Source organism: Asterias rubens, chromosome 16 (assembly GCF_902459465.1).
Source record: "Asterias rubens chromosome 16, eAstRub1.3, whole genome shotgun sequence".
NCBI classification, from domain to species: Eukaryota; Metazoa; Echinodermata; class Asteroidea; order Forcipulatida; family Asteriidae; genus Asterias; species Asterias rubens.
The window spans coordinates 8,005,495-8,032,799 of NC_047077.1; the positions used below are offsets into that span (position 1 = coordinate 8,005,495).

A 27,305-nucleotide genomic window follows, 5' to 3' on the forward strand; every position below is an offset into this window, starting at 1 on the left:
CTGGTCATGAATGGTCTAATTACAACCCTGGTCATGAATGGTCTAATTACAACCCTGGTCATGAATGGTCTAATTACAACCCTGGTCATGAATGGTCTAATTACAACCCTGGTCATGAATGGTCTAATTACAACCCTGGTCATGAATGGTCTAATTACAACCCTGGTCATGAATGGTCTAATTACAACCCTGGTCATGAATGGTCTAATTACAACCCTGGTCATGAATGGTCTAATTACAACCCTGGTCATGAATGGTCTAATTACAACCCTGGTCATGAATGGTCTAATTACAACCCTGGTCTTGAATGGTCTAATTACAACCCTGGTCATGAATGGTCTAATTACAACCCTGGTCATGAATGGTCTAATTACAACCCTGGTCATGAATGGTCTAATTACAACCCTGGTCATGAATGGTCTAATTACAACCCTGGTCTTGAATGGTCTAATTACAACCCTGGTCTTGAATGGTCTAATTACAACCCTGGTCTTGAATGGTCTAATTACAACCCTGGTCATGAATGGTCTAATTACAACCCTGGTCATGAATGGTCTAATTACAACCCTGGTCATGAATGGTCTAATTACAACCCTGGTCATGAATGGTCTAATTACAACCCTGGTCATGAATGGTCTAATTACAACCCTGGTCATGAATGGTCTAATTACAACCCTGGTCATGAATGGTCTAATTACAACCCTGGTCATGAATGGTCTAATTACAACCCTGGTCATGAATGGTCTAATTACAACCCTGGTCATGAATGGTCTAATTACAACCCTGGTCATGAATGGTCTAATTACAACCCTGGTCATGAATGGTCTAATTACAACCCTGGTCATGAATGGTCTAATTACAACCCTGGTCATGAATGGTCTAATTACAACCCTGGTCATGAATGGTCTAATTACAACCCTGGTCATGAATCGTCTAATTACAACCCTGGTCATGAATGGTCTAATTACAACCCTGGTCATGAATGGTCTAATTACAACCCTGTTATGAATCGTCTAATTACAACCCTGGTCATGAATGGTCTAATTACAACCCTGGTCATGAATGGTCTAATTACAACCCTGGTCATGAATGGTCTAATTACAACCCTGGTCATGAATGGTCTAATTACAACCCTGGTCATGAATGGTCTAATTACAACCCTGGTCATGAATGGTCTAATTACAACCCTGGTCATGAATGGTCTAATTACAACCCTGGTCATGAATGGTCTAATTACAACCCTGGTCATGAATGGTCTAATTACAACCCTGGTCATGAATGGTCTAATTACAACCCTGGTCATGAATGGTCTAATTACAACCCTGGTCATGAATGGTCTAATTACAACCCTGGTCATGAATGGTCTAATTACAACCCTGGTCATGAATGGTCTAATTACAACCCTGGTCATGAATGGTCTAATTACAACCCTGGTCATGAATGGTCTAATTACAACCCTGGTCATGAATGGTCTAATTACAACCCTGGTCATGAATGGTCTAATTACAACCCTGGTCATGAATGGTCTAATTACAACCCTGGTCATGAATGGTCTAATTACAACCCTGGTCATGAATGGTCTAATTACAACCCTGGTCATGAATGGTCTAATTACAACCCTGGTCATGAATGGTCTAATTACAACCCTGGTCATGAATGGTCTAATTACAACCCTGGTCATGAATGGTCTAATTACAACCCTGGTCATGAATGGTCTAATTACAACCCTGGTCATGAATGGTCTAATTACAACCCTGGTCATGAATGGTCTAATTACAACCCTGGTCATGAATGGTCTAATTACAACCCTGGTCATGAATGGTCTAATTACAACCCTGGTCATGAATGGTCTAATTACAACCCTGGTCATGAATGGTCTAATTACAACCCTGGTCATGAATGGTCTAATTACAACCCTGGTCATGAATGGTCTAATTACAACCCTGGTCATGAATGGTCTAATTACAACCCTGGTCATGAATGGTCTAATTACAACCCTGGTCATGAATGGTCTAATTACAACCCTGGTCTTGAATGGTCTAATTACAACCCTGGTCATGAATGGTCTAATTACAACCCTGGTCATGAATGGTCTAATTACAACCCTGGTCATGAATGGTCTAATTACAACCCTGGTCATGAATGGTCTAATTACAACCCTGGTCATGAATGGTCTAATTACAACCCTGGTCATGAATGGTCTAATTACAACCCTGGTCATGAATGGTCTAATTACAACCCTGGTCATGAATGGTCTAATTACAACCCTGGTCATGAATGGTCTAATTACAACCCTGGTCATGAATGGTCTAATTACAACCCTGGTCATGAATGGTCTAATTACAACCCTGTCATGAATGGTCTAATTACAACCCTGGTCATGAATGGTCTAATTACAACCCTGGTCATGAATGGTCTAATTACAACCCTGGTCATGAATGGTCTAATTACAACCCTGGTCATGAATGGTCTAATTACAACCCTGGTCATGAATGGTCTAATTACAACCCTGGTCATGAATGGTCTAATTACAACCCTGGTCATGAATGGTCTAATTACAACCCTGGTCATGAATGGTCTAATTACAACCCTGGTCATGAATGGTCTAATTACAACCCTGGTCATGAATGGTCTAATTACAACCCTGGTCATGAATGGTCTAATTACAACCCTGGTCATGAATGGTCTAATTACAACCCTGGTCATGAATGGTCTAATTACAACCCTGGTCATGAATGGTCTAATTACAACCCTGGTCATGAATGGTCTAATTACAACCCTGGTCATGAATGGTCTAATTACAACCCTGGTCATGAATGGTCTAATTACAACCCTGGTCTTGAATGGTCTAATTACAACCCTGGTCATGAATGGTCTAATTACAACCCTGGTCATGAATGGTCTAATTACAACCCTGGTCATGAATGGTCTAATTACAACCCTGGTCATGAATGGTCTAATTACAACCCTGGTCATGAATGGTCTAATTACAACCCTGGTCATGAATGGTCTAATTACAACCCTGGTCATGAATGGTCTAATTACAACCCTGGTCTGAATGGTCTAATTACAACCCTGGTCATGAATGGTCTAATTACAACCCTGTCATGAATGGTCTAATTACAACCCTGGTCATGAATGGTCTAATTACAACCCTGGTCATGAATGGTCTAATTACAACCCTGTCATGAATGGTCTAATTACAACCCTGGTCATGAATGGTCTAATTACAACCCTGGTCATGAATGGTCTAATTACAACCCTGGTCATGAATGGTCTAATTACAACCCTGGTCATGAATGGTCTAATTACAACCCTGGTCATGAATGGTCTAATTACAACCCTGGTCATTGATTGGTCTAATTACAACCCTGGTCATGAATGGTCTAATTACAACCCTGGTCATGAATGGTCTAATTACAACCCTGGTCATGAATGGTCTAATTACAACCCTGGTCTTGAATGGTCTAATTACAACCCTGGTCATGAATGGTCTAATTACAACCCTGGTCATGAATGGTCTAATTACAACCCTGGTCATGAATGGTCTAATTACAACCCTGGTCATGAATGGTCTAATTACAACCCTGGTCATGAATGGTCTAATTACAACCCTGGTCATGAATGGTCTAATTACAACCCTGGTCTTGAATGGTCTAATTACAACCCTGGTCATGAATGGTTTAATTACAACCCTGGTCATGAATGGTCTAATTACAACCCTGGTCATGAATGGTCTAATTACAACCCTGGTCATGAATGGTCTAATTACAACCCTGGTCATGAATCGTCTAATTACAACCCTGGTCATGAATGGTCTAATTACAACCCTGGTCTTGAATGGTCTAATTACAACCCTGGTCATGAATGGTCTAATTACAACCCTGGTCATGAATGGTCTAATTACAACCCTGGTCATGAATGGTCTAATTACAACCCTGGTCATGAATGGTCTAATTACAACCCTGGTCATGAATGGTCTAATTACAACCCTGGTCATGAATGGTCTAATTACAACCCTGGTCATGAATGGTCTAATTACAACCCTGGTCATGAATGGTCTAATTACAACCCTGGTCATGAATGGAATTGTGAAATGTAGAGAATCTTAGAACAGTTCATTGTCACAGGGCAATGCAAATGTTTTATGTTTCTAATATGCCTCTTAATTAACAATTTTGCTATTTTGTTTGATTATTTTCCAGCCGACGTAACTTCAGTCGTAGTTTAATAACACACAGCCCTGTTTCATCAAGAAGAGCTGATAGTTTTAAAGGAGGCAGTACGGCTTACACCTATTTCTGCCTGCCAACATGCGAAGTTCCACTTCCAACAAGTAAGGATACCTCAAAACTCGTATCCCAATTCTCAAATCTCAAATGTCAATGTCAAAATGTCAATTGAGATTTAGAATCAAGATTTATGAGTGACACTTAACGCTAAACAAAACAGTTGCTGGTAGTGATAAGCACTTAATGTATTCCACCATATCCATAAACTGACAAACTGGTAGAAGTTTGAGACCGATCGGCCATCTGAGTCATAAGAAAATAGTGTAACCTGATTACACGTTTTGCATGACATCGAATCCCCCCAAAAATTAATAAAACGCTCACTGAGCAATAAAATCCAAACAGGTACTTATTATGATTTATTTCTCATCAAATATGATATTTCATGCCCAAACAGAAGTATTTTAAGGGATGTTTTCTTCAATCATCATTAGACCGTGTAAGTCTAATGTAAATCTGTGATCTTAGACAATTTGTTTTCTTACAAATACTGTAATGTTCCTTTAAAGATTGATCTTAAATCTCAGATTCTAAATGTCAATAGACAATAGACATGTACATGTACAATGAAATACATAATTTAACAAATAAAATGAAACTCTTGAATATTTCAAAAAAATTAGGTCTTTGCACTTTTATATGTGATTTTTTTATTTCAGTACATCAGTTTTATGATAGCTGTATTGAGCAGATTAGCATATCCATCAAGGTAAGATCCTTAAAATTACAATGTTTAATCATCTTTTACCCAGATATTGGTTTTCATAATTAGTATTACTTCTCAGGTATTAAGACACTATCATTAAAATGCAAAAAGATAACAAAGCTACGGCGGGCAACTTTTTTACAAATAATGTAAGTTAATTTACATTTTATAAACACAACAATAACAGATCTAAAGGATAACCACAAAAGTAACCTTAAGTCTATAGACCCATTTGAATCTTTGTTCCAACTTATTTTAACTTATTTGTTCGAGCTTCACAACATGTTTTCTCTAAAGTTCATTTTGTTTACTTTTATGATAACATTTAACACTATTTCTCAGTATTTTACAAGATACATGTATACACAAATATGTGAATTTTGTTTAGTATTTGTTTCAGTCAACTTACCACATGTTCAAGCTCTAGGGGTTGACAAAATAGTGTGGGATGGCAGATAGTCTGTATGAACCCTTAAAATGTGCACCCAAAAAATCCCACTGTGTGCACAAAAACTTAATCTTTTGAATTAGTAGTGAACCAATGTGTAAATTGTTCAGATTGCTTCAATCTTTATTGTGTGGGTCCAGGAAACTTTTACTTGTCTAGAACAAGAAGCGTGGCTCCAAACACGGTTCTTTACCCGTAATACAATCTGCCTTCTAATTGTGTCAATCAGTAGGTCCGGCATGTAAATGTTTACATGCGGCTGCTCCGAGGGTTTAATGGGTGATTCAAGTTAATGATTTTGTTTGTGTCAAACTTATGAGGGAACTGTTTGATTATTTCAGACTGCAAAGTCAGCCAGTGTCAAAGCTTCCTATCTGTTCCTGAGAGGGATGTTCCAAATAGCATGCTCACGCCCTCTGAATGGTCTAGATGACTTCCATAATCTACACACAACAGATCTGTCTATCTTCCCAGTGGAGTAAGTCATCTTATTGGAATTAGGGATAATGGTTCAGTAAAGGACAGAAATGTCAAGAAGGGGGCTCAAACTCACACTCTGCTGAACAGACACATCAGCGTTCAACATCATTTTTTATTCTTTTTCTCCAGAAGACGATCAGAGCATACTGATCGAAATGTCGAGTTGAAACCAACGGTTCTTTTCAGAACCACCCCAACGATTAAAGATAGTCATTACATGGTGTTACTGCAAACCTTTCCTAATCGTATTTCCACCATGCAAAGTTTCAAATCGAGGGATTTGATCTCCCACATGTTTTTCGCACTTTGTGCTCAGAGTTTTATTTCTCAATAGCCTATCACATCCCTGCAACCCACTGCAGAACCAATCAGAGCAGTGCTGACTCAACACTGAAACCACTAAACACCTCTAAAGAGACCAGCATCTCAAACACTCTTCAGCCCACTGAAGATGATAAAATCAAGTTTGTATAAATGTTGCGACCAATAACACGGTAGTGAACTAAATAACGAGAAGTCCACCGATCCACCCCCAAAAAATAAGCAAAAGTAGTAGTCCCTGTCGATTTCCTACCTCCCTGAGTAGATTTTGTTTGTTTACCCATACACTGATGTGTGATAGCACTGTAACCTCAGTACTTTCCCGAGTCCTGTGAAAAAATATCACAGGCATGTTACTCGGGTGGGATTACAACCAACGACCCTTGCAATTCTCGAGCAGTGTCTTACCAACTAGACTACCGCGGTTGCCCGGTAGCTAGAGGCAGTTTGAATCCTATGTTTTGGCAGCGAGTACTGAAATGATTTAAAGACAGTGGACATTATTGGTAATTGTCAAAGACTAGCCTTCACAGTTGGTGTATCTCAACATATGCATAAAATAACAAACCTGTAAAAATTTGAGCTCAATCGGTCATCGAACTTGCAAGATAATAATGAAAGTAAAAACACCCTTGTCACACGAAGTTGTGTGCGTTTAGATTTCAAGACCTCAAGTTCTAAATCTGAGGTCTTGAAATCAAATTCGTGGAAAATTACTTCTTTCTCGAAAACTACGGCACTTCAGAGGGAGCCATTTCTCACAATGTTTCATACCATCAACCTCTCCCCATAACTCGTAATCAAGAAAAGTTTTATGCTAATAATTATTTTGAGTAATTACCAATAGTGTCCACTGCCTTTAATAGATGTTAAATTTGCATTGGAGATAAAGAATTTTTTTTTTTTTTTTTTTTAAACCCATACTCCCATGTGTGTTAGCACTGTATACATGTACATTGATACCACACCATGCAGAGGAAATAATGAGATCATGAATTTGTAAATTGATGAATTGCAGGGAAATAACTCGAGTAGTTGAAGACCTAAGTGCTTCAGAGAAAGCTGAACTTGAAGAGCAAGATTTCTACAAACGAGGAGAGATCTTAAATAAAATCAGTCAGCGTAAACGACCAACTGGGACTTCTACACCAACTATAACAGAGGATCTACCCCAGGAGGGATTGCTATGTAAATATGGCTGTGTTTCAATTCATATAATAATACTGGGTTCTTTTTGAGCCCTTTATCACTTTTCTGAAAGCGCTCAGTATATTTGTCTTGCAAAGTATTTGGGGCTACATGTATGTCGCCTAGTCCTTTATACGTGTAGCACCATGTAACGGTTTACAAAGTGCTGTGGTGCAGTATGCTGCTGAACAAACCAGGAAGACCAATAAGTGCACTGGGTTCTTTTACATGCACAACACAACACGCAGGACCAACAGCTGAGGAAGCAATGATTAAAGTGTCTTGCCTATGGGACAAAAGTGTTACGACCAGCTGTCGATTTCACAAAGAGTTAGGACTCGTCTTATCTCGAGTTAGGAGGAGTTACTAGTCCTAACTTAGGATTAATCTTAAGGTCTGCATGCTATAGTGCAGGGTTGGGACTCGTCCTAAGTATGTAAGTCATAAGATAATCCTAAGTTAGGAAGAGTTTTGTGAAATCGACGGCAGGACTCCAAACCACACCCTGCTGATTAGAAACACCAGAGCTTGAGCTCAGTGTTCTTACCTTAAGGGACCCACACCCTGCTGATTAGAAACACCAGAGCTTGAGCTCAGTGTTCTTACCTTAAGGGACCCACACCCTGCTGATTAGAAACACCAGAGCTTGAGCTCAGTGTTCTTACCTTAAGGGACCCGCACCCTGCTAATTAGAAACACCAGAGCTTGAGCTCAGTGTTCTTACCTTAAGGGACCCACACCCTGCTGATTAGAAACACCAGAGCTTGAGCTCAGTGTTCTTACCTTAAGGGACCCACACCCTGCTGATTAGAAACACCAGAGCTTGAGCTCAGTGTTCTTACCTTAAGGGACCCACACCCTGCTGATTAGAAACACCAGAGCTTGAGCTCAGTGTTCTAACCTTAAGGGACCCACACCCTGCTGATTAGAAACACCAGAGCTTGAGCTCAGTGTTCTTACCTTAAGGGACCCACACCCTGCTGATTAGAAACACCAGAGCTTGAGCTCAGTGTTCTTACCTTAAGGGACCCACACCCTGCTGATTAGAAACACCAGAGCTTGAGCTCAGTGTTCTTACCTTAAGGGACCCACACCCTGCTGATTAGAAACACCAGAGCTTGAGCTCAGTGTTCTTACCTTAAGGGACCCACACCCTGCTGATTAGAAACACCAGAGCTTGAGCTCAGTGTTCTTACCTTAAGGGACCCACACCCTGCTGATTAGAAACACCAGAGCTTGAGCTCAGTGTTCTTACCTTAAGGGACCCACACCCTGCTGATTAGAAACACCAGAGCTTGAGCTCAGTGTTCTTACCTTAAGGGACCCACACCCTGCTGATTAGAAACACCAGAGCTTGAGCTCAGTGTTCTTACCTTAAGGGACCCACACCCTGCTGATTAGAAACACCAGAGCTTGAGCTCAGTGTTCTTACCTTAAGGGACCCACACCCTGCTGATTAGAATTACCAGAGCTTGAGCTCAGTGTTCTTACCTTAAGGGACCCACACCCTGCTGATTAGAAACACCAGAGCTTGAGCTCAGTGTTCTTACCTTAAGGGGATGCCGCTTTTTTAGTTTCAGATATCAATGGACCGATCCGGCCTATCAATCAAACTGCGCGTTCACCCATTTGATCAATCACAGCAATGATTGTGGTCGGACAAACTCGGTCATGCGTGCGCGTATGTTTTGCACGCGCGTGTTCGTACACGTGTCTTGCTCACGTGCGCGGATGGGCGGATCTTAGTGGAAAGCCGGAACAGTCCATATGACCCAAAAGGGAATGGGTAAATATTTGATTTCAATCTTTTATTTCATGTTTCAGGTCTTGCTGAATTTGTTCTCCATATTCAGAATCTAGAGATTGCTATTGATATGGACGTCATTGATAGACTCTTCAATGCACTCACTGGAAATCAATCGGGTAGGTTGACTCTAAGGAAAATCATATTCTTGTAAAAAACACTGTGTGGACACTTAGTGTTTCAAGTCTCTACACTGTGTGGACACATAGTGTTTCAAGTCTCTACACTGTGTGGACACATAGTGTTTCAAGTCTCTACATTATGTGGACACATAGTGTTTCAAGTCTCTACACTGTGTGGACACATAGTGTTTCAAGTCTCTACACTGTGTGGACACATAGTGTTTCAAGTCTCTACACTGTGTGGACACATAGTGTTTCAAGTCTCTACACTGTGTGGACACATAGTGTTTCAAGTCTCTACACTGTGTGGACACATAGTGTTTCAAGTCTCTACACTGTGTGGACCTATTTTGTTCTCAGGTCTACACTTCGTAGTATGTAGCGTTAAACAAACACACTTAGGTTTGTAGATGGTGTAAGCCGAAAACACACTTTTGTTCTTCCATTGTTAGGCCTCCTTTTTTTTTTGTGATTTCCCATTTTGTGGAGTCAAATTTTTGACTCCTCAGAATGGCCGACCGTGTTTGTTTGAAAAGTGAAAGGAAAACCATGCAATTTCGAGGCATATTTGTGTGGATTATTATATTCTACTTTCTAGTAAAAATCTTTCTAACTAATATGCATGTCATAACTAACAGTTTCAAATGCTTTTCCTGGACCAACTCACCCAATCAAAGGCAACGTGTCCCTTTAAGTTTGTGTTCTTATCTTTTGATCGTAGTTCTTGATGCCGAAACTTTCTTGTTCTTTGTGGATGCTTGGAAAGAAGGGGAGATTGAAGGAACGGCGATTCCAGATGAGATTTATGAACGTCATCTTGTTCACACTGAGAGTGTCTTAAAGATCTCATCATTGATTAGCTCTGTTCAAGGAATGGGGAGATTGGTCTTAACAGATAAGAGGTTAGTTATTAAAGATCTCATCATTGATTAGCTCTGATCAAGGAATTGGGAGATTGGTCTTAACAGATAAGAGGTTAGTTCTTAAAGATCTCATCATTGATTAGCTCTGATCAAGGAATGGGGAGATTGGTCTTAACAGATAAGAGGTTAGTTATTAAGATGTTTGACCACACCACAACACTCACAACTGACTCGCAACATATTTAAACATTAACATCTACATGTAGTTGAGTAACCCTCCTTGTTTAAAGACGCTGGACACTATTGGTAATTTTCAAAGACCAGTCTTCTCACTTTGTATATCTCAACATATGCATAAAATAACAAACCTGTGAAAATTTGGGCTCAATCACTCATCGAAATTGCGAGATGATAATTAAAGAAAAAATAACCTCATCACACGAAGTTGTGTGCTTTCAAATTCGTGGAAAATTACTTCTTTCTCGAAACTTACGTTACTGCCAATTCTCACAATGTTTTATACCATCAACAGCTCCACATTACTCGTTACCAAATTAGGTTTCATGCTATGAATTATTTTAAGGAATTACCAATAGTGTCCACTAAGCTTGGGCGGTTCCAGAAATTTGGGGCTCAGTTCCGGTTCCGAAAAAAAGCTCGGTTCTGAGACATACCCGGTTCCAATTCAATAAAAAACATAAGCCGCCCGTCCCGAGCTCACACACACACAATTGAGCCGATCTATTTTAACTGAAAATAACCAAGTTAATCAGATATCGGTCCCGAGCTCACACACACACAATTGGAGCCGATCTATTTTTAACGAAAATACCAGAATACCCACCCCAAGTCAATCAGACATCGTGCCACTGAGCACCTATTCTCCCTGCATTTAACCAAGTCTTTGATTTAGCCGGAAGTACGTCCGTTGTGTAGCAGTACGTCCGTAGTGCAGTACGTCCGTAGTGCAGTACGTCTGTAGTGCAGTACATCCGTAGTGCAGTACGTCCGTAGTGCATGCAGTGTGTCGTCTCTGTACATACAAGTGTACATGCCTGTACATGCATACAGTACTGTGTGTTTTGTGCATGGATGGGGCAAGCTTTTATGAATATGGATATATCGGCAGCCAATCACAACGTGCTTTCTATTTGGACTTTGGACTCTGTACATGTACATGTATATGCATGAGATATACATGTATAGATGCCTATGCATTGGAGGGGGCTGTGCACTGTGTATGCAGTCACACGTGATAGTTGATACTCATGTCGGCTTGAAGCCTTTGCACACTGTATCTGCGGTCACCGCTTTCAACATCAAGCCTCAATTTCTAGAGCCGGTTTGTCGCAGGATCGGCTCCACAGAGCCTTTTATAGTTGGGACTCGGTCTTTTAAAATCGGAACCGACAAAAGCGGGTACCCGGTTCCACAGAAGAGTGGAACCGCCGGTCTGGTTTTCAATTTGGAACCGGGTAGAACCGGGTAACCGAAGGAACCGCCCAAGCTTAGTGTCCACTGCCTTTAACTTCTCCATATTCAAATCTGATTATAAGTAATGTTTTTGTTATTTGGTTTTACATTTGTCAGCACAGTTCACTCAGTATTTTCCCGAGTTCTGTGAAAACAAAAATCACAGGCATATTACTCAGGTGGAATTAGAACGCACGATGTTTGCCAAACACATTTGATTGTTTTTTTGAACGGTGTGTTGTGGGCGAGCACCAAACTCAAGCTGTGTTGCTTCTGTTCGGCAGAGTGTGGGTCGGGTCCCGGTCGTGACACTTGTGTCCCTGAGCACAACACTTAACTAAATTGCTTTGTAAATGGGTACTTGTGAGAACAGAGATGGTTCTTGTGATGGATTTAGCTTAGCACATAATTTGTTGTACAGGCTGTATACTCCCCCAGGGAGCTGAGATGGTTTAAGGAATGAATTAAATGGCCCAGTGAACAGGGGTAATAATGCTGGAAATGTTTGAGACGCCCTTTGGGTGTTCAAGGCCCAATATAAAAATCAATTATTATTATTTGTATTATTTTTTGCAGACTGTTTGTTGTAACTCAAGGGAATAACACATTCCATGAAGTCATTCGGATCAAAGACATCAGCTGTTTAGAGAGATTTGAGAGATCATTCCTACTTCTAAGTAGTGCACCAGCTCTAAGGGTTTACAGCAAATGTAAGTAATCATTGCTTCTTAACAAATCCCTCACCTGGGCCCATTGTCATGGCTCTGCTTACCGTAAGCAAATCAACGCTTACAGCAAAGCAATCTTTAAGGCGGCACTTGCTCTGTAAGCAAAGAAAGGTGATCACAAAAATGGTGATTTGCAGAATTCTGCAGCATTTTTTAAGCAGAGTCATGCAGAATTCTTCAGCAGTTTTTAAGCAGAGTCATGAAATTTGTCCCAGTTTGTTTATCTTCATTCAAATACCTTGGGTACCTAACTGGTTGATACGTGTAATAATAATAATTTATTAAATTTACATTACCCTCTCTCCATGACCAGCCTATTTGAGGGCCCATAACATTGAAAATGTGAAAATGCTAGGAGAAAATTACACAGAGATTTTGTTTTTAAAGTAAACCGGTTGTGTTATTGTTATTATTGTTTTTAATTAGTGCCTGATAAAGAGCCGTACATGGCAAACCTTAAGGGAGAGCGTAATACCTGGTATACACTAATCAATGAGATGTGGTCTGGATGCGCCATCGCTGATGCTTGTTATTATTGTTTTTAATTTCTAGTGTCTGACAAAGAGCCGTACATGGCAAACCTTAAGGGAGAGCGTAATACCTGGTATACACTAATCAATGAGATGAGGTCTGGACGCGCCATCGCTGATGCTTGTTATTATTGTTTTTAATTAGTGCCTGATAAAGAGCCGACATGGCAAACCTTAAGGGAGAGCGTAATACCTGGTATACACTAATCAATGAGATGAGGTCTGGACGCGCCATCGCTGATGCTTGTTATTATTGTTTTTAATTTCTAGTGTCTGACAAAGAGCCGTACATGGCAAACCTTAAGGGAGAGCGTAATACCTGGTATACACTAATCAATGAGATGTGGTCTGGATGCGCCATCGCTGATGCTTGTTATTATTGTTTTTAATTTCTAGTGCCTGACAAAGAGCCGTACATGGCAAACCTTAAGGGAGAGCGTAATACCTGGTATACACTAATCAATGAGATGAGGTCTGGACGCGCCATCGCTGATGCTTGTTATTATTGTTTTTAATTTCTAGTGTCTGACAAAGAACCGTACATGGCAAACCTTAAGGGAGAGCGTAATACCTGGTATACACTAATCAATGAGATGTGGTCTGGACGCGCCATCGCTGATGCTTGTTATTATTGTTTTTAATTTCTAGTGCCTGACAAAGAGCCGTACATGGCAAACCTTAAGGGAGAGCGTAATACCTGGTATACACTAATCAATGAGATGTGGTCTGGACGCGCCATCGCTGATGCTTGTTATTACTGTTTCTTAATTTCTAGTGCCTGACAAAGAGCCGACATGGCAAACCTTAAGGGAGAGCATAATACCTGGTATACACTAATCAATGAGATGTGGTCTGGACGCGCCATCGCTGATGCTTGTTATTATTGTTTTTAATTTCTAGTGCCAGACAAAGAGCCGTACATGGCAAACCTTAAGGGAGAGCGTAATACCTGGTATACACTTATCAATGAGATGTGGTCTGGACGCGCCATCGCTGACGCCCAGAAGGATCCTCATATCGTACAACAAGCTGCAAGGAATATCTGTCTTCTTGATGCAGCGATACGTAGCGCTGAGAATGCTGGGGCTACACATGCTAAACACTTGGAGCATGTCTCTCAGGTGGGTACCATTGGGTAATAGTAATAATAATAATATGAGCACCAGACTCAAGCTCTGGTGTTTCTGATCAGCAGAGTGTAGGAATATCTGTCTTCTTGATGCAGCGATACGTAGCGTTGAGAATGCTGCTCAGGTGGGTACCATTAGGTAATAGTAATAATAATAATATGAGCACCAGACTCAAGCTCTGGTGTTTCTGATCAGCAGAGTGTAGGAATATCTGTCTTCTTGATGCAGCGATACGTAGCGTTGAGAATGCTGCCCAGGTGGGTACCATTGGGTGGGCAAGATACCAGGCCAAAAAGACTTGTGCTTTATAAACCTACATGTAATGCACATACTGTACGTGTACAGCATACTTGCAAACTGTTCAGATCAAGATTTTTGAGATTACAGGCTGCAAACAAATCAGAACATTCCTTTTTCTGACAACGACAGCAACTAACAAGATCAAAAAGGTCTGGCAACTGAGGTTGCCATTTGCTTGTGACAGTCATGACAGTAGAGATTTTCTTACTGGAAACAATGCTTTGTGTGATGTTTTACATACATCAGGTACGTACATCATTTGTATGTGTTCATGTACCTTATTAAACTGTACTGGCACGGACTTATTTTGTTGCTATCTGTGGACTTTTAAAACCGATGTTCCTATCTCTTAGGTTTCAATATTGGCAGGTATGATGCATTCTCTTTGGAGATGACCAGTACATGTTGGAGTTGCATATAAATGTTCTTGTTACAAATTGCTGGGGGCAATAATGTAAAACACAATATTGAACCATTCACTGCAAAACATTATCTGCCACCTTACGCTTAATTACATGCGTAAAGTAGTTATTTTCATGAAGTATGGAAATAAATGTGAGTTTCGAATCAAATTTGAATTGAGTATTTGATATGTTGCTGTTTTGGTTTCAGGTTTTATGTCACTTCACACGGTTGAAAGAGGAAGGAATGGCAAGTGTTGCGCCAGAGACAGGGAGTGCCTTAGTTCATAAATTCAATCCTTCGGCTAATGAAGCTCAACGTAGTACAGTAGAAGCAATGCTATACACACCAGGAAGTAAGTCTACTTTGAAAATTTGATTGCTATTAGATTGGGTTTTTTTATTTGTTATTTCAGCCACATCCAACAGCGCAGGCGCCAATGACAGAATGGATAAAAACATCAAATTAAATAAAATTTGTCATTTGTAAATAAAAGTAAAATAATGGATGAATAATGAATTATGTGTTATATAATGAAACATACATGTATGTTAATAATTGTGTTAAATAATAAACTTACACTTGGCGCCTCTGAGAGTCGAGAACCCCAAAACCACAACAGAGGTCAACGTGAACGAGGTCTGAATGAGACTGTACGGCAAAGTCCGCTGTTACTTATCTGTTTCCTCTGCTCATTTAAATGAAAATGTCAATTTGATTTTGATTTCTTTCTTTTGACTCGCCAACCACAAGTGGAAAGAGGATTGTAAATTCTAATTATAGTTTATTGTCAATGGCCCCTTACACAATAAAGCAGCAACAGAAAAATGGAGAAAAAGATGATTTGAACTTGTAGCTGGAAATGTTTGCATTTTTCACTAGCCAACTTACCTGTGTTATCCTCTACTCACAGACCGCAGTGATGGCCGCTATGAGGAAGACTCATGTCCCAGGCTATGGTGTGCCATGGGGTCAGGAAAGGTCAAAGTGTTTGATGGCAGTAACTTCTTATTGGAGGCAGAGATTCCTGAGGCCAAAGATCGAGTTGTGAGTTTTGCTGTGATTTCGGAAACATTCCTTATTTTGTTTTTATGTTTACTTTAAAGGCACTGTACCCATTCGGTAATTACTCAAAATGTAAATTAGCATAAAAAAGTTACTTGGTAAGCAGCAACGAAGAGCTGTTGATAGTATAAAACATTGTGTGGAAACAGCTCCCTCTGAAGTAAAGTAGTTTTGAGAAAGGTTTTTTCTCACTGAAATATTGAAAGGCTTAAGCTGACAATTACTAAACATGTTCATTTAGAATTGTCTTGTATGAATAATTGGCGGGGTAATTTGACTCAACTATTTACATAATAGATATGTTCACTTGTTTTCTATCTTTACAGTGTTGTCTAGCGTGTGTAAAAGGAGAGCAGATATGGGCGGGGTCATTTGATACAACGATTTACATAATTGATGTGTTTACGTACTCAGCAAACAAACAACTCATGGATCACAATGATATTGTGTCTGACATCACTGTCACTAGCGATCAAAGGTAATTCTTAGAAACGAATAATTTCTTTTATGTAAACTTTCTATAAATATACTTTTATTTAACCTTACCTATTACACTTTTTTTTGGTAGGATACTTAATTAAGTAAACATTGTTGGTGTTCTTTGTTGACAGCACTTATGTTTAGTAAACAATATTGTTAATTATTTGTTGACAGTACTTTTGTTTAGTAAACAGTATTGGTAATTATTTGTTGACGAGTGCAATATTGTCATAGCTCGTGCAATATATTCTTGTATCCCCCTCAAAGCCATCCAATATTATATAATTATTTGTTGACAGTCATTTTGTTTACTAAACAATCATTTTAATCATTTGTTGACAGTACTGCATACACAGCGAGTCTGAATGGACAGATAATTGAATGGGATACTGCATCGTTAACTAAAACCAAAGTCATCCAGCTTCAGAATACAGATAAACTAGTTTCCATCAAGTGGGATGATGCATCACATCGTCTATGGTGCTGTAAGTACAAAGTCTCATTCAAAGTTTCATCAAAAACCTTTTGCATTGACATCACCCAGCCGCCTTCTTAATAATAATATTAACAAGGTTTTATTATAGTGCTTTTCACACCCGAAGGGCATCTCCAAGCACTTCCAACATTATTACCCCTGGTCACTGGGCCTTAAATCATTCCTTAAACCATCTCAGCTCCCTGGGGAGTATACAGACTGCAACAAACTGCGCTACTCGGCTAAATACAATGTAGATCACCAGAACCATCTCTGCCATCACAGGTACCCATTTACTCCTGGGTGGAGAGAAGCAATTATAGTTAAGTGTCTTGCACCAGAGCTTGAGTTTGGTGTTCTTATCCACGCTCTACTGAACAGAAGCATCAGAGCTTGAGTTTGGTGTTCTTATCCACGCTCTACTGAACAGAAGCATCAGAGCTTGAGTTTGGTGTTCTTATCCACGCTCTGCTGAACAGAAGCACCAGAGCTTGAGTTTGGTGTTCTTATCCACGCTCTGCTGAACAGAAGCACCAGAGCTTGAGTTTGGTGTTCTTATCCACGCTCTGCTGAACAGAAGCACCAGAGCTTGAGTTTGGTGTTCTTATCCACGCTCGGCCACAACACCCTATCTAAGAGACCACTGTTAACTCTTTCATTACCAAGGCCATCACGACAATCAATTTTATGTATTTCCAAAAATGTTATTCATCAATCGTCATGAGAGTACATGTACACAGATGAAATTCCGGGCCAAAAACTTTGAATTTCATTAAACATTATTTATTTAAAACTGTGAATTTCTTATTTGTTGAATCAGGCACAAAAGACGACATTCGATTGATTGATAAGAATGGTGCAGTCTTACAGAAGTTTGTACACAGAGATGAGAAAGGCTTTCCTATACTCCTTGAGACGTTTATCTTCACTAAGAATACGGTAAGATCTTAAATCATCTCTTTTGTGGAGTCAAAAAGTTGGTTCCACAAAATAACGGACTGTATAAGTTCACAATGTAAAAGAAAAACCACATAAATTCGAGACATAATTTTGTTGATTGTTATATTCTCCTTTTAAAATATCTTTCCAACCATTCATAATGAATGTAACAAATGCTTTTTACAAAAGCCCAAATCTGCCAATCAAAGGCAATGTGTCCTTTTAAATTAATCACTTGTTTACTTTTTCATAAATAAACACAAGACTGTATTCTTCTTTCTGTTTGTGGTGTAGGTCTGGGCAGGTTGTGGAAGGAGGGGAGAGATCGTCAGTTGGGATAAGATGTCTTTTAAGAGACTGAAAGTACTCAAGATTGACTGTCGAGGAGTTAGTAAGATGGTGGCCGTCGATAAATGGGTGAGTAGTGCAAATCCACTAGTGCACATCATTAATGGAACAATCTCCCTCTTCACATCAAACAAGCTTCCACCATCTCATTTCAAAACTCTTGTCCAAACATTTCTGTTCAAGTCATCGTAGATGCAAATTTCTGATATGGTTTTGCACGCTTAAAGACTTACTTCTGAAGGTGTTGGGAACTGCTTAAATACAGTTGTTATGAATATTATCATTCAGTCACAACAAGGCCCAAATTTATGGAAACACAAAAATGCATTTTGATTGGTAACAAATTTGCAACCGCTAATTCTATTTCCTCAAAAGTAAACTTATTAACAAATATTAAACTTGTGGGTACAACCATGTGTTAATCTCTTAGGGTGAGTGTTGGCTCTGACTGCCTGCAGTCCAGCATTCTCCTGAAGCAAGCAGTGTATACTGTTCGAAACGTTGAGACCCAAACCGGCTCTTCTCAGAGCCAACACTCACCCTAAGAGATTTACACATGGTTGTACCCGCAACTTTACTATTTATTTTTATAACACCCCTTACAAGTATTCTGCCTGCTCATTGGTTTAGAGCGCGTCACATGACATGTCTTAGTTTTGCTAGACGACGGTCGTGTGATAGTGCGTCGGTTTGCCGTGCGCTAGTCCGAAGACTAGCACACGGCGTGCAGTACCCAGACGTCCGTTGCGTGTACGAGGATGATAAATTAATATGAAAAAATAGTCTGTAACCATTTTGGATTGAACGACACTCACTACATGCAGCACAGTAAAAGTGTTTGCAATCTGTATTGGCGTCGTCCGTGGATTGTAGCATTCAGGTCTGTAACTTAATAATAATAGTACAGTATTTAGAAATGTTTGGGGTGTTATAAAACAAATATTGATTGCTTTTACTCGTGCAATGGTTAAAAACTATGACTCCCTCGGTGATCCCCGGAGCTTTCTATTTTCCCTCGGCTTCGCCTCGAGAAAATAGTTTTAACCATAGCACTTGAAGCAGTCAATATTTGTATAATAGTTTCTTCTTATAACTTGAGATCGGTTAAATGTTTCTTTGTTTTAATTTGTTTGTAGATATGGGTGGCGAGTAAGCAGGGAAAGATCCACTTATTTGACAAAGAGACGGGAAAACATGAGAAAGCTCTGACGGGTCATAATGATGCAATTCGCTCCATGACACAAGCAGAGATGAGATACGTCTTGACAGGAGCTGGGAGCAGAGATGGTAAGGTGGCTGTCTGGAGAGCACAATTTATAGTCTGAGTGTCTCCTAGATGCAGATAGAGACAACATTTGTCTTGACTGGAGCTGGGAGCAGAGAGGGTAAGATGAAGGACAAGATTGACGATCTTCCAGATTCAGAGAGAATGTCTTCCAACCAAGTTGTGCAAACTGTAATGTTCAACCTCTTTTTGCCCTTTTGATCTTCCACTTCAGGGAGTCAAATTATTGTCACTCATCTTATTGCTTACTGGATCTGTTAGCATAAGTCAGAGACTGTAAGCAAATGTCACACATGGTCTTAAAGGTTTTTACTGAACATAACTTGCTTCTTTCTGAGCAAGGAAAACTTTGAAGGCTTTATTTTTAAATATCACATCACAAGAGAATACTTTTTGAATAATTAAATGCATGTGATTATAGACGTTGTCCACAATTTTAGTTTATTTTAATTTATTTGAGAGGTTTTACAATTTCATAAGTCTCCCACCTACCCCAGTGTACTGGTGCAACTGCTGTGCATTGCTGAGGTAAATTAATATTATCTTTGATACTGTGTACAATTTTAATCATTGTATCAGGTTTTGTTACGTAAGTTTTTAACTCATTATTGCCAAAAGGTTATTAATCTTCATGTCGCTCCATGCAACTAGGTCATATCTCGATAGGTTTTAGTTTTTAAGTCAGCCAGCTGCAAACTTTTAGGTTGGTGACTTTTACCTGTCGCTTGGTTGAACCCCTGCTGACAGAGGTATTGTCATAAAAACAGGCTAATCTGGATTTTTATAGTATAAGTAAACAACTTAATTAAGAAATTTTTTATCAAGTGATAAAATCATTGCTTTCAAGGTTTTAACAGTATATTTTTTATTGATAATGAAAGAAAAATGCAATTTTTTTTATAAAAGATCGATAGTAGGCAATCTTATTAAAGGTTGATGTTAATAAAAAGTAACTATTATACCTTTGCGTAGTGGGAGTACATTTTAAGTGGAGTTTGTGGTACCGCTTCTAATCTCTTTAAAGTTTTTGTGGTTCTGAGAAGGACTGGTGATTGACAACTCACTGTTTCATCCAGAATGCTCTGTTTGTCTTCATGATGAAGTGTTACAGGTTAATATTTTTTGGGGGGTTCTGACATTCTGTGAACCACCTGAATGGCATGTATATATATAGTTTTTGATTAGTTAAAAAAAAAAAAATCATCTTTTTGTTTCATGGTTTATAACCAACCCTGACCAATATTTTGATGAAATTATGTGCAATTTGTTATGTTTAATATGTTCCCGTCTCTTCTGATTTCAGCTGTAAATCATATGTAATTAACTGTCAATGTGGTTTATTTTTAAACTGTTGTACTATAGTTTACGACAGAAACCATGTACAATGAGCTAAACTGCCTACAACTGTCATCATGAATAGTGTGATTTGTGATAATATAAAGTAACATTACAGAATTGGTCTTACTAGCAAAAAAAGTTGCTGGCAGTGTAAACACTTTATGTAATCCACCATATACATAAACTGACAAACCTGTAGAAGTGCGAGATCGATCGACCATCTTGGTCACGAGAGAATAGTGAAAAACCGATTACAAATTTTTGCATCGATGCCAAAACAAAAATGCGGCTAACCCTGAATGATAAACTCCAAACGCGAGATAGGATTATTTATTTCTCAACAAATATGAAATTTCAGGCAGAAATATTTCAAGGGTAGTCAGGTAGTTTTCTACTATCATCATCATTAGACCTCGTTATGTATTATGTAAATCTGTGATCTTCACAATTTTGTTTTCTCACCAATTCTGTAAGGTTCCTTTAAATAAAAAGAAAAAGAAAGTAATATACATTGATATTTGTAAAACAAATACTTTTGGCTGGGACCAATATAGTGCAAAAACACGAGTTTTGCTCTGTGGAAACTTAGATAGCAAAACCATTCAGGGAAATTTGGGTTCAGTTTTGCTTTTGTTTTGAGACTATGTTGATGTAAGGGCTTGCACCAATAAACCGTTTTCAAGCCACGAGCATCAAATCATGGTTACCAGGCATGAGTGAAGTTTTCCTTTTGCAAAGGTTCTAAAGAAAAGTTTAAGGTCAATGGAATCTATTAAAGACACTGGACACTATTGGTAATTGTCAAAGACTAGCCTTCACAGTTGGTGTATCTCAACATATGCATAAAATAACAAACCTGTGAAAATTTGAGCTTAATCGGTCGTTGAAGTTGCAAGATAATAATGAAAGAAAAAAACACCCTTGTCACACGAAGTTCTGTGCTTTCGGATGCTTGATTTCGAGACCTCAAATTCTAAATCTGAGGTTTCGAAATCAAATTCGATGAAAATTACTTCTTTCTTGAAAACTACATTACTTCAGAGGGAGCCATTTCTCACAATGTTTTATGTTATCATCCTCTCCCCATTACTCGTTACCAAGTAAGGTTTTGCGCTAATACTTATTTTGAGTAACTACCACTCGTGTCCACTGCCTTTAATGGGCACCAAGGCCAAGAGGGGGGCAACCTGATTGAGTCTTGCTTGGTCTTTAGTTTTTTGTATTTTCACAAAGAGTATTTAACAAATTACACAAATCATGTTTCAGAATTTTATTCTCTCAATAAATATTTGTACATTATTTATGTATAAATTTCTTACATACTTATCTAACACGAAATACAAAACAATTGTATATGTTTTATGTTTAAAACTAATGGGGAAACCGTTAAATTGAAGAAGCAATTTGCAAGATAAATGTTATAAGTTTGAAGATGTGTGTTATCTCTGTTAACTATTAAATTACTGAAATATTTCATCAGAGTCGTTCTCTTTGTTGAGTTTCTTGTTCTCTTCCAGCGACTTTAATCAAAAATAAAATTTGTTCAATTGACAGCAAAGTGTTCTTTGTTTTCTAGTTAACCCCAAATTGAAACCAATTTTCTTCAAATTTTTTTATCCAAACACCGTGTAAGATGAGATTGGTAACATAATTTCAATTACAGTGGATTATTTTTTTATGTGAACTGTTGGCATGTTTGAATCTCATGATTTTACTGTTTCAAATACAGTAAAAAAGAAATGTAGTAGAATTAAGCAAGACAGTTTTCCAAGAACAAACTCTACCTGGCCAGTAGATACACACATGGTGTTACCACAAACCAAATATATATACATAGAAATCATTCACTGATTATGTCAATTCAGTATAATTAAAAGGCTTCGTCACCGGGCTCCATTTTAAGATGTTAGAAACAACGTGCAAAAAGCACACTGCTCTGAATTTTATGACAGAGCCAAAGCCAGAGTTTTGAAAAGTCAAAATAATCTGGACTAAAAATAAACATGCATCTCATTAAATTCTGGTAATAATCATTCAAAACATGTTAATAAATATGCCACGAAAGACAAACAAGCATACCATGTTTTTTGGGGGTAACAGTTTTTACGAATGGTTGTAAATAAACGAAGTACTTGAAACCACACAAACAATGCTGAATGGACAAATGCTCGCCAAAAGTAATTACTTTTTAATTACTCTTGTATTTGATCACGGAACAGGCCGAAAAAGCAGGTAACTTTTTTCCATTTTGGGCGATTGATTTTTTGCTTAACAAATGAATCAACTCAATTTCTGCTCAGAACAAGCCTGCATGTCCATTTATATCTGAGGTACTTTTTTTATGCTTGTCAGATACTTTAAAGTTGCAATCATTGGAAAGAACTGCTGAAGAGACGGATGCAAAGTGGTACTGTTTATTCACTTCTTATCATTCTAAAATGATTATTCCTCCATTTTACATTATACCATAAAACTAATACAGATGTACAGGCAAGAAAAATAGTGGCAATGTAAACACAAGTATTTAACAGAGTTGCAGGCAGCGCTGATCATTCATTCCTATTTCCAAACTGGTTTATTTGGGGTAGCAGGTCGGCTCCCTGTACGACCCCTTGAGGCCGTTCCTGGGCGACTGCCCTCTGCAGATCCCGGGCGACTGCCCCCTGCCGATCCAGGTCTAGTGCCCTTCGCAGACCCTGGACGACTTCCAGCTGATGAGGAGGGGCGACTCGGGGGTGTGGATCTTGGGGTACAGCTAAGACTCCCTCTAACAGGGGGACTCCAAGTCAACATTGGCCCTTTCTTTTCATCTTCCGGTTTCTCCCAAGGTGCTGGGAATTTAGAGTCTTTGAGCTTGGGACCAAATAGCGTCTCATCAACGTAAGTTGGAATAGGTTTGTATGCTCTTGACCGTGTCCGAGGTGCCCCGCCCACTTTAATTAGTGGTGATTTGATTGGTGGAGTATTGACGGTTCGGTTATCACTCGGTGATTGGTTGGATTCATCATGGGTAAACCAATCAGCAGCTGACGTGGGTCTGGCATTTGATGAGCTGTTAAGAGACTGAAGGTACTCATATCTCTTTGATGTGAACAAAGTCTCATCTACGTTGCCACTACTAGCAACTTTTCGGTATTTATACGATCTCTTGGGGTGTTGAAGTGTGGGTTCAGAGTTCATCGGCTCACCCTGGACACTAAGGCTTGATTGGCGCCCACTGTTTGGTCGGTAACCTGGTGAAGTCATATTACAAAAGATGCATACAGTTGATGTGGATTGTTGAGCTACTTCATTCTATCCTGTATAATACAACCGAATGAAAAGAGTTGATTAAGCTTTTGTTTTCTACCGCCAATCACATAAAGCACTCAGTAAAGCGGCTTTTACAATGACTATGAGAGAAAGAAAAACAAAGAAATACGTCCTGTTGCATTTATAACCATTTCTAGCTCTGTTCTAGCACCATAGATAGTGCCAAATCTGCTGGACTCCCTCCAACCAAAAAGTGGAGGGAGTCCGTGCCAACGATCTATTTAGCATTATTTATGGATGGGGCTACATCTGTTCTTGATGTAAGGTGGTGGAGTGTTTTGGCTGAGCGATTCAGCTTTGGTTGGTTCAAATCCAGTTCTTGACTAGACCCAGTAACTGGGTCGAGTTATTGACACTTGTGTTCAAGGAGCTTACCTCCATCCATATCCATGGACATGATGGATGAAACCCCAAACAAACTTTGTTCCGCGCTTGTCACATCACATCACAAGAAATTCTGAACAAACACACTAAAGATTCAGTCACCCTCACAACATACGACACTCATACGGGGGTCACACCCTCTACAGCAGTCTATGCGCCATCCATCTCAGCATGTTGCAACAGGTTGCCCTGCCAGCAATTTGAGTCCTACTATAGGATGCTGCAAACCAAGTCTGGCTCTTGCACAATGTAAATAGTGCATGTAACCTTTTCTTTTCCTTTTAATTTTTTTCTTCGCACCTTGCAGTCGACCAATGGCGTCACCAACGCACCATCCCAGTAAAGCTTCATACGTAACAGTACGTGAGCGCTGCAATTGTAAGGGATCAATCTAGGAAAAGTTTCTGTATGGCGCCACCACCTTTCATTTGATATGAAATAATACAGTATCTAATTTACCTCATGAGATATCCCTTTTTGTAAAAAATAGTGAAAAAGTGGTGACGCCATACGTACAGTTATCCTTAATCTACTCGAGACTATCGAAACATTTCCATTTTCATTTATAAATCAATCAACATTCTTTTCATCATCAAATTCAAGTTATTGTCTTGTCTTGTCTTGTCTCGTCTTTACTGCACAAATGACAAACCTGCCGCCACTGGGCTATAAACGTGCAGACCCTCATGCATGTATGCTTCTACTCAAATGTTATATTATTAACAAGGAGGGAACTAATAATAATAATAATAATGCATTTATAATGCGCCATCTATCTAGTGTACAAGAGTCCAAGACCCTATTCTGAGGCGCAGAACAAAAAACAATACATACATGTACAACAAAAAAGAAATGTAGAACATAATAAAAAATTATACAATGAATAATCTAGTCCAGACATGTAACGAGCTAAGTGTAAGAGAATTTAAATAAATGAGTTTTCAGCAAGTTTTTAAACAATGGAAGAGAACTACAGCGCCTGATGTTATTAGGTAAAGCGTTCCAAAGTTTAGGAGCACAAACGGAAAAGGCACGATCGCCATACGATGAGGAAGTTCTAGGAATAGTTAAAAGGGACTTAGCAGAAGAACGAAGAGTGCGAGAGGGGGCATAAGGTACAAGGAGATTTGCAATATAAGACGGAGTCGAGCCGAACTGAGATTTAAATGCAATAAAGGTATCATTTTAAACAGAAGTTAAGATCCAGCAAAGCGCTTCTCAAAACTTATCATTGATGAACCTCTACTAGACAATCTGCATGATGCAGCATTCACATCATCAACTTCAAGTTCAAGTGATCTAATTAATTCTAAAACTTAAGTGGTGAGAAGGGGAAAGTATCCTGGTGTCATGTGTTTTCAGTAGGATAACAGGAAAATTGTTCACAATCAAAAAATATTTTTTTTTTTTTCAAATCATCTATCCAATTTTTTAACAATAACACTTTCACTTCATGGTGTGGTAAAATTTTTAAAGTTTTGGTTTTACGTTGCGAGAGACTGTCCGCCATTAACAGTGCTTACAATGCATGCACGACATTGGAGCAGCGTCATATGTTTTCACACCTTTCATTGGTTGGTATTTTGTTGAATATTCAGAAGCTAGTATGGAGTGCAAAATAAATCAAAAATATTATTCAATTATTACTTAACAAATTTAATTACATTTTTGTCCTAAGGCATTATGGCTACTTTATTAGAATCCAGAGATATCATAAGGCATGAAAGCACACCACCACCCCTTGATGCACTCACACTTCATAACAATCCGTTTTCCGCCCATCTCAGACCAGTAATTTTTAGTTTCAGGAGATAAGAAACCAATCTATGATATTTTATCTTTAATGTAGACTTAATATTTAATTACGCTTATAGGAATTTATTACAGGGATGCACGAGTAAAGCGAGAAAAAAAAATTGTTGTCATTTTCACTTAAAATGTTTTAATATTTTCCCCACATTTGCACACCATATAGAATCCCAAATAGTAACCACCTCACGTGATCCATCTAGTGACTAAAGCAGAATGAAACTCAGTCTAGCAGATAGTAATTTTGTTTTGAACTTTTGAGGTTGGATGATGTTTCTTTGACTCATTTGAATGTTGGCATAATAATGCACTAGTGATTTGTACCGAAAATCAATCATAATGTTTGAGTATAACCAACGACAGGAAACTTTATTCTCAGCATGATTAAGCCTGATGAAAATACAGACCGTGAGTAAACTTGCATAGCTTCTGTCACCGGTGCAGCTTGCACAATTATTGCGCGATAAACGGGAATCAAAGTTGGGGACCGAAAACATATGAGGGTCGATAACGTATGACGCTACGAAAGACACAGATCGCGCGGTATTCGAGGTGTGCGCTGGAGCTACCCTGCGCAAATTATACAATCATGCAAGTAACAAATATGGCATACCGCGCAAATTTATCGAATGACCATTCTCAAGGATTGCGCACAACAAGCCCACGTACAAATTATATTTTTAACACAACACCCCGAAAACATCAGCATAAATAACTTACACCTGTGCAAGTTTAACTCTGAATTATGAGAGCAATTACCTAATTTCTGTCAGGACATTCAGGTTTCCGTCCTGTATTGAAGGTAGGCAAGTGTACTAAAATAAGAAAAGTGTCGGTTTGGTGGTTGTTGTCCGTTGTCAAACACAATGTTTGGTTCAATGCCAAAACACGAATAAGTATCCGAAGTAATAAATACTGCTAGACTTCCTGTAGTCGTTTAGTAATTTGCTCCATAATTCTTATTCTTATTCTTTATTTGGCCAATAAACAATTACAAATACAAGCAGACAGTATGTCAAATAGCTAATTATAAGTACATGTACAAAAGTAAATACAAAGCAAGAAAAAACAATAAGGGCACAG

The 27,305-nt window shown here is 38.9% G+C and overlaps 2 protein-coding genes across 3 annotated transcripts in view; one reads left to right on the top strand and one right to left on the bottom strand.

The window, feature by feature from the left end:
• The window catches only part of LOC117300844 (DENN domain-containing protein 3-like), a 45,277-nt gene extending 25,498 nt beyond the window's left edge, over nucleotides 1-19,779 (top strand). For both annotated transcript variants that reach the window (XM_033784692.1, XM_033784693.1), the window contains exons 14-28: nucleotides 4,206-4,336; nucleotides 4,952-5,001; nucleotides 5,788-5,924; nucleotides 7,266-7,435; nucleotides 9,260-9,358; nucleotides 10,083-10,263; nucleotides 12,274-12,407; nucleotides 13,856-14,076; nucleotides 14,998-15,142; nucleotides 15,701-15,834; nucleotides 16,179-16,330; nucleotides 16,675-16,817; nucleotides 17,628-17,746; nucleotides 18,041-18,163; nucleotides 19,231-19,779. In XM_033784692.1, the coding sequence (XP_033640583.1) occupies nucleotides 4,206-4,336; nucleotides 4,952-5,001; nucleotides 5,788-5,924; nucleotides 7,266-7,435; nucleotides 9,260-9,358; nucleotides 10,083-10,263; nucleotides 12,274-12,407; nucleotides 13,856-14,076; nucleotides 14,998-15,142; nucleotides 15,701-15,834; nucleotides 16,179-16,330; nucleotides 16,675-16,817; nucleotides 17,628-17,746; nucleotides 18,041-18,163; nucleotides 19,231-19,419 (2,128 nt within the window). In that variant the 3' untranslated portion in view covers nucleotides 19,420-19,779. The remainder of the gene's footprint in view (nucleotides 1-4,205; nucleotides 4,337-4,951; nucleotides 5,002-5,787; nucleotides 5,925-7,265; nucleotides 7,436-9,259; nucleotides 9,359-10,082; nucleotides 10,264-12,273; nucleotides 12,408-13,855; nucleotides 14,077-14,997; nucleotides 15,143-15,700; nucleotides 15,835-16,178; nucleotides 16,331-16,674; nucleotides 16,818-17,627; nucleotides 17,747-18,040; nucleotides 18,164-19,230) is intronic.
• Nucleotides 19,780-22,755: 2,976 nt separating this feature from the next.
• On the bottom strand, nucleotides 22,756-27,096 carry LOC117300576 (RBPJ-interacting and tubulin-associated protein 1-like). The gene is made up of 2 exons (XM_033784233.1): nucleotides 26,982-27,096; nucleotides 22,756-24,016 (listed from the first exon to the last, which is right to left on the bottom strand). Exon 2 carries the CDS (start codon nucleotides 23,961-23,963, stop codon nucleotides 23,277-23,279), a length of 687 nt encoding a protein of 228 aa, XP_033640124.1. The 5' UTR covers nucleotides 23,964-24,016; nucleotides 26,982-27,096; the 3' UTR covers nucleotides 22,756-23,276.
• Between the last annotated feature and the right edge of the window lie 209 nt (nucleotides 27,097-27,305).

Bases quoted from the DNA above. Each gene is read 5' to 3' on its own strand.
- LOC117300576 (XM_033784233.1), bottom strand. From the start codon at position 23,963: ATGACTTCACCAGGTTACCGACCAAACAGTGGGCGCCAATCAAGCCTT.